Genomic DNA, 8,258 nt, shown 5'->3' on the forward strand with positions numbered 1-8,258 from the left:
ATTAATGAATTGAAAGGCGACAATAAATCTCGTCGTTTGAATAAATTTGAAATTATTAATATCGTAGGAGAAGAGAAACTTATAGCACCTGTTAAAAAAGGTAGTACTAATTTACTATATTACGTAAAAAATGATGATTTATATGACATACTAAGTGAGATACACCTTAATATTGATTATGGTGGTAAACATCGAATAATGGCAGAAATAAAAAAAAAAATTCAAAAATTTGACTAAAGTAGTTGTACTTATGTATATATAATTTATTGTATGTTAAATATATTTAATATTGTTAATAATTTACAATTATTTTATTTCATGTACGTTGAATTTTTATGGTTGTTAAGATATTATCCAAAAGTTCTTGGCTAATATAATATTATCCAGTTAATGTTAACATTAGCCAACATTTAATAATATTCATGGCGGGTAATGATAACAGTTGGCTAATGTCCACTTTAGCCGGATAATGTCGACATTAAACAAATTTTAACATTATCCGTAATATGTATGTATCACAAATTAATTTTTTTAACGGGAAAGTTCGCGAGATTATGAAACTACATAACCGAGATTCAACTAAATAAGGTAACACATAGCTTTAAACTAGACATTAAATAAAATGGTAAGTTATTTGCTAAATAAGAAACATAAGTTTGAGAAAATTAATAAATTATATCATGTGAAGTACAAATAAATCCGATTATGCCGGTAATATCTTGTATTATTACCACTAGATTTGTTTCAGGTCATGTGCATTTTAAGGATTAAATAATATAATCAGGATAAAAATACTCTAAGCATCAAATAATATTTAAATTAATTATAACTGTTATAATGAACCATGTTATTTAATTTAAACTACATTTTTACATAATGTATTTATTATAAATTATTTATGTTGATTAATATTTATCAGAACATGTTAAATTTTATACAGAAGATAACTTTAATCTTTCAAATATTTAACTTAATATAGACTATGAAAAAATGTATAATTATTATAAATATAATATTTTATAAATGTTTCATAATTTAATATCTAAAATTTCAAAATGTATTATTTAAAATTGAACACTCGAAAAAAAAAATTTATATTATTTAAAAAAATTATACGAGAACTAGCAAGGATTGGATAGGTATATTTTGATACAGTTTTTAAAGATTAGTTGCTTGAAGGAAAAATTAAAAAAATGCACATATGGACCAAGTATAAACTAAACATTTTTATTTTTAATAGTTATGTCGTTGGCCATATGGAAAATTAGTTTTTTTGCAAAAAGACTAGGCTCTTTGCAATGGGGTAGCCCATTTGCGAACTACTTATTATTTTTCCAAACAGCCTGCTATTTTTCAGGCTCATTGCATACAGACTAACAGCTGTTAGGCCTTTAAAGAACTACTTACTATTTTTTCAAACCGCCTGCTGTTTTTTAGGCTCATTGCATACATACTAATTTCAGTTAGGTCTTTTAAGAACTACAATCATTTTATAGTAAAAACCATTTTAATTATTTTATTTTAAGGGTTATTGATAATAACACAGTTCAAATATGTAACATAAATGTATAACATGTAACATTATTATTTATAACATATTAATTATTAATTTTGTACAGTTGTCGACCATTTAATTACTAGTTTTATTATATATTACTAACAAAAAAAAAAAAAAAATGTAAGATATTAAATTAAATTGAAATATTACAAAAAATATTACATTACAATATTAAATATTATATAAAGTATATAAGTATAGTATATTTTTTTGTCTACAACTTTGCCAATAGTATATTATAAATATCTACTTTTGGAATATTGACTAAAACATAACTTCCAACTCATAAACTGTATTAATACCGTATTTATAAAATCATATTAATCGTGTACATTTAACATTTTTGGTATTTATCTACATTAGTAGATTAAATTAGAACATTACAATCGGCTATTTTATGGATTAAGATACGGATTGACGACGTATACTTAATAATTGATAGAATCTACAAGATAGTAACTAATCAGTAGATTAGATTATAACTTTTCACCGTACATATTTTTGTCGGCATACTGTAGGTAGGTGGATACTATACATTAGTAAACCGTGTATATTTCAACATATGCGTTAATACTTACGAGTGCGTAATATGGAAAATATAACAGTAATGAACAAATTTAACAATGAAGTTACTAATTATTATAAAAATAAAACGAACGCAGTTAAATAACCATGGACAATAGCTACAATATCTGATGCTGTTTCTGAAATAGCAGCTTCTAAAATACCAGGAACCAAAAAAAAAAAATAGTAAGCAATATAGACTTATTAAAAAATATGATATTATGGAAGTGGGTGATTGAAAGTATTTGGTAAAAAAAAGAAAAAAACATGAAGTGGCAATTGTTCAATTAATACCACGCGAGAATTTTTTTGAAATCTTAAATATGATTCACAAAAATATTGGACATGGAGGTCATGATAAAATGATGTATGCTCTAAAAGATAAATATTGTATTCCAAAACCTGTTGTTCTGATATTTTGTAAGTTGTGCAATATTTGTAATTTAAAAAAATTTCAACAGCATAAAAACATTGTTGTAAAACCTATATTATCCAAAGATTTTAATGTTCGTGGACAAGTTGATTTGATTAATTTTCAATCGACACCAAGTGGTAGTTTTAAATGGTTTTTAAACTACCAAGATCACGCTATAAAATATTGTCATTTACGTCCATTACAATCAAAAAGAGCTTCAGAAGTAGCATTAGAGTTTCTTAAGATATTTTTACAATTTGGAGCGCCTTATATATTATAGAGTGATAACGGTCGAGAATTTACTGCAACTGTAATAGAGGAAATGACAAACTTGTGGCCTGAGTGTAAAATTATTCATGGAAAGCCTCGTTACTCGCAATCTCAAGGAAGTGTAGAGCGCTGTAATCAAGACGTAGAAAATATGTTGAGGGCATGGATGATAAACAATCAAAACACAGATTGGGGAATGGGGTGTTATTTTGTACAATGGCAAAAAAAATTGCTCAAAACATCGAATAATTAATAGAAGCCTTTATAAAGCATTATTTGGAAGTGAACCAAAAATAGGACTTTCAAGCAAAAATTTACCTAATAATATCTTACAATCGATTACAACAGAAGAAGATTCAAATGAGTTAATTAATAATGAAGTAAGTGATGAAGTAGATAGTCACGAAGAAGAAGATAATGAAAAAGATAACGAAAAAACTAACGAAAAGGATAATAATATATATGACTGTAAAAAGTGCATTTCTAAAGTGTCTATTATAAACAAAGAATATTTGTGCGACACATGTGTAAAAGAAAAACAAATTCAGAAAGAAAGAGTAGAAGCTTTTGAAGGACAAAAAAAAGCTGCAGAAAAAATGATACAAGCTAGTGGTAAGAAATTAGTTATAATTGAAGTTGGGAGTTATGTTTTAGTTAATATTCCAAAAGTAGATCGTGGACCATTAGACACACAAAATATAATTGGCAAAGTTGTAGACAAAAAAAAATATACTATACTTATATACTTTATATAATATTTAATATTGTAATGTAATATTTTTTGTAATATTTCAATTTAATTTAATATCTTACATTTTTTTTTTTTTTTTTTTTGTTAGTAATATATAATAAAACTAGTAATTCAATGGTCGACAACTGTACCAAATTAATAAGTAATAAGTAATAAATAATAATGTTACATGTTATACATTTATGTTACATATTTGTACTATGTTATTATCAATAACTCTTAAAATAAAATAATTAAAATGGTTTTTACTATAAAATGATTGTAGTTCTTAAAAGGCCTAACTGAAATCAGTATGTATGCAATAAGCCTAAAAAACAGCAGGCTATTTGAAAAAATAGTAAGTAATTCTTAAAAGGCCTAACAGCTGTTAGTCTGTATGCAATGAGCCTGAAAAACAGCAGGCTGTTTTGAAAAATAATAAGTAGTTCGCAAATGGGTTACCCCATTGCAAAGAGCCTAGTCTTTTTGCAAAAAAACTAATTTTCCATATGGCCTACGACAGTTAGATATAATGGTGGTAAATATAATAGCAATATTTCGTTGACAGAAATAATTGATACGATGAAGAAATGAATTCATCTTGTGTCAGTTGCCGAAACAGTTAGTTTAACTGTTCTACGTAATCATAAAGTAATTGATAAGTTCAATTTATGTTGAAATGTTGTTGATCGTTTTTCTAAAATAAGTAAAATGGGTTGTCGTGAGTAATTGTACACAGTGATGAATCTTTTTCCAAAGAAAAAACTAAAATAAAACAATGAAATATTGCGATTTGGAGACAGCTTTTAGACACTAAAATTAACAAGAATCTTAACAAAGAGAACAATACATACCATTCCAGTAAAAGCAATATACTCTTATAACAGTTGGAGTGTTTAGTTTATAAGTTTTTGTTGTGAAAAAGTTTTAAAAATGTCTAAATATTGTTATAGATTGAACTGTTTACTATTGAATACGAGTTGACTAAATAACCTATGGTTAAGTATAACTAAAACGTAAATTATATTGAATAACTGAAAATATTGTCTCTGAAATATGAGCTCTAATGTCGAAAAACACTTTATATGAAAATCATTTTATGTATAATTGTATACATAAATTGTATACTTTGTGTACAATGTATCAACTACTATATTGTATATTGCAATTGTTTATAAAAAATACATTGATCCATCTCAGAAATATTAGACATTTAGATAGATGATATTTTAACTTGAAAATTGCATAGGATATAGTGTTTTATTATTTTATTCAGTAAACCGTATTATTTTGATTCATCAGCAGTATTACACTGAACACATTGAAAATATAAATAAATAAATTTAAAATAAATTTTAGAAAAAGGATTTATAACATTAATCGATTAGTTAAATTAATTTTGACTTATTCTACTTAACTATTTATAAGTATATTATAATTTTTAAAGATAAATTAAAAATAAAAAAAAATAAAAATGAACCATTAGAAAATAAAAATAAAAATATTCCATATCCATTATCAATATTTAAATTATACTTTAAATAGTTGAATGCCAAATTATTTTAATTATTATTCAAATACTTTTTCTGAAATAATAAATACAAATACACAACAAATATGCTACACTCTAACTAAAAATAATTGGTTATTACTACATTAAATTACATGAAATGGGATTTTTAAAAATAATAAATTTTTTAACCATTTAACATTAAAATTATCATCCTTATAATTCGCATGCTTATTGATCACATGTGAAGCTTTAAATGTATAGTATAATGTTGTTTGTGTATTAATAAAAAGCCAACGGAAAATAAATAAAAATATATCTTTGAAATGTTACCATAAGTTTTACGCGAACTTTTCATCCGTGAAATACCCTCTAAAGTAATAATTAAACTCCTCGGAATTTAACCCGAGTAGTTGGAGTTACCCAGTTGAGTTGGTACATTTTTTATGGAACATCGGACGAAGGAGAAAACAAATAATTAAATTCTGTAAAACATAAAATTTTGAATAAAAATGAATCTATTTGAAACAGTCACAAAATTATTTTCTTTAGCATGTATATTTTTAATACGTTAATTTTTGGTTAAAGTGATATTTCATAAAGGTTTTAAAAAGATTAATAAAGATTTATTTGTTGTATCGGATTGTTGTATTTATTTGTTTAACTTATTTATTTACGATCGCTAGGATTTCCTGAGGATTTTCATTGGGTTATATACTTAAGTCGGATGATGATATGGTGAAGCTTGGTGAAATATTAAGTTTTAATATATACCTAGAATATACAATTATTGTTTTATGAACGTCGAAATTGAGAGAGATTTAAATTTAGGTTTAAGAGTTGTTTATGATCTCAAGTAAAAACAATATTCATTCTTAAAATGCGATATAGAGAGAATGAAAAATAAAACAAAAAAAAAAAAAAAAGTATGCGTTCGAAACTTTTATAAAATAATATTAAAAAAAGGAAATTAACGAAATATATATATAAGGAATAACAATGTTAAAACATAATGGCTACTGATTATGAAAGCAGTGTACTCTTTATTCCTAGAATAATGATGAATAAATTAATCTTCTTAGAAACCATATTGATTATTACGGTACAATTAAATACAAATTATATTTTATTAAATTTTTGATTTATTCAAATGATTGAACAACGGAATATTATAACTGATTCAAATTTCATCATGATTATTTGCCAATGTTGAAACGAATATAATGGACAAATATGGTTCCACGACATTTGATCCGGTAAATAATATCTGGCGACAAATGATCCGCGTCATTAGATCCAGTGCAAAAATATCCTGTACTCAAATTAACCGGGTTAAAAATATCCGATATTTTATAAATAATACAAAATCAAAATTATTAACAGTCAAAAAAAATATATAATTTAAGTATAAATGTAGGTATAATAATTGTAGGATAAATATAATTGTGTTTCTATGATAAATAAATAATATAAAATCAAAATTATTGACAGCCAAAATATAAAATAATTGTTTTTTTATAATAATTATATATAATTTAATGATTTAAAATTGAAATTATGTGCAATACCTTTTAAGTAATTTTATATATCACCTCTTTGATAATTTAATACAAAATTTTCTAGTCGCCTCTTTATATTTTTTTCTTTTTGATGCATGGCTTTCTCCTAAATTAATTGTATCTATTTTAGCTTCCACCAAGTTTTATTCAGTTTTAATAAAATTTATAAATTTCCATATTGTCGTATGATGGACTCCTATGGAAGAATTAAATACATTATGCCACCCCTCTACTGAATTTTTTGTCCTTGGTCGTTTCATTAAAACATTTTCATATAAATTCCATATATTTAATGGAAAAATTGGACTTCTTCTTTTCTTTCGTACAGGACGTCCAATACAAGTGTTCTCGAAGTAATTCAGGAGCGATTGGAAAAGAGATTAATTTTATATTTATTATTCTGACTCTATAAGTTCTTCAAATGCATATACTACATCGTGTACAGGTACAACCACAACTGTTTTACTTGAAGAGCAAATGTTGTATTCAGAATACATTTTTTGTAATTCTAATGATTGTATTTTACACCAAACGTACAAAAAGATCCATTAATTTTTGCATTAGGAAAAATGTCTTTAATTGCTGAAATAAACGCTTGCTCAAAATCAGTTTGTATTGACTTTGGATCAAGATCGGGCTTACATTTCAATAATTAATTAAATACTTCTGTATATGTATCTTTTGTTCTATCAGTCATTAAAACATAAACCGAAATGGTAATACGTATTCGTTTTTATGGCAATGTATAATATGCAAGTGTGAAAAAATAGAAAATAAATTTAAAGGTTCCATCGCCAAACCAACTATCGAATTTTTGAAGGTTAATCAAATTACATTGAGTCAAAAATATTGGAATTCGATTTTCAGTATTTTCATTATGATAAGTTAGAAATAATTCATTTTTTTAGTAAATAATGGACAATTAAATTTTGGTAATTTTATACGCGTTAAAATCGTTTTCAATTAAAATTTAAAAAAGTAAAAAAAAAATGTAATTAATATAATAACATACAAATAATTCAATTCCACTGTTATAAGTGATATACATTAAATTCTTTAAATTTTTTTTTCTTTGTATAAATAATATTGATTTAGCGTGTATGGGAAAAATCGTGGTAACATTTGAAGGTTTATTAACGCTGTATCCGACGCACAAATAATAAAAGTACAATTTATAGTTATAAATTAATATAGGGTGATCACATTAAGAAAATAAAAAAACGGGACAGTTGTTACTTCCCCCCCAAATAAAAAAAACCTCATCCATATACATTCACACATATGCACATAAATCTTGGGAGTTAAAGTCCAAATCTCTGTCATCATAAACAATTATTTTCTTTTTACTTTATCCTATTTTGGTAAAATAATCTAAATAATAAAATATTTCTTTTAATTATTATTAAATTATTAAATTGATAATTTTATAGTTCGTCGGCATCGGGACTTGACGCTCATTCCATGAAAACTTTTATCTGTCGTTTCTAACTTTGGTTTCACATTTTTTTCACAAAACTGTTTTATATTTTTTCATTTTTATTTACAAGCATTAATAACTTATATAATAAAAAATATGGCAATAACGGGATTAAAATGGGACAATCTTCTAAAAATGGGATAAAAAGCGTCCCATTCGAAGTTTGTCGGAACAA

General features: G+C 24.9%; 1 protein-coding gene across 1 annotated transcript; it reads left to right on the forward strand.

The window, feature by feature from the left end:
- The first annotated feature begins 2,859 nt into the window (after positions 1-2,859).
- On the forward strand, positions 2,860-4,529 carry LOC112685415 (KRAB-A domain-containing protein 2-like). The gene is made up of 3 exons (XM_025557280.1): positions 2,860-3,008; positions 3,064-3,517; positions 4,491-4,529. The coding sequence occupies exons 1-3, from the start codon at positions 2,860-2,862 to the stop codon at positions 4,527-4,529; spliced, it is 642 nt and encodes a 213-aa protein (XP_025413065.1).
- The last annotated feature ends 3,729 nt before the right edge of the window (positions 4,530-8,258 follow it).

Source organism: Sipha flava, unplaced genomic scaffold, assembly GCF_003268045.1.
Source record: "Sipha flava isolate LNK unplaced genomic scaffold, YSA_version1 275_pilon_pilon, whole genome shotgun sequence".
Classification (NCBI taxonomy): Eukaryota; Metazoa; Arthropoda; class Insecta; order Hemiptera; family Aphididae; genus Sipha; species Sipha flava.

Coding starts and splice junctions, on each gene's coding strand:
- LOC112685415 (XM_025557280.1), top strand. CDS start 2,860: ATGACAAACTTGTGGCCTGAGTGTAAAATTATTCATGGAAAGCCTCGT. Junction 3,009..3,063: donor AACACAGATTGGGGAATGGG/GTGTTATTTTGT, acceptor AATAATTAATAG/AAGCCTTTATAAAGCATTAT. Junction 3,518..4,490: donor CACAAAATATAATTGGCAAA/GTTGTAGACAAA, acceptor ATATTGTTATAG/ATTGAACTGTTTACTATTGA.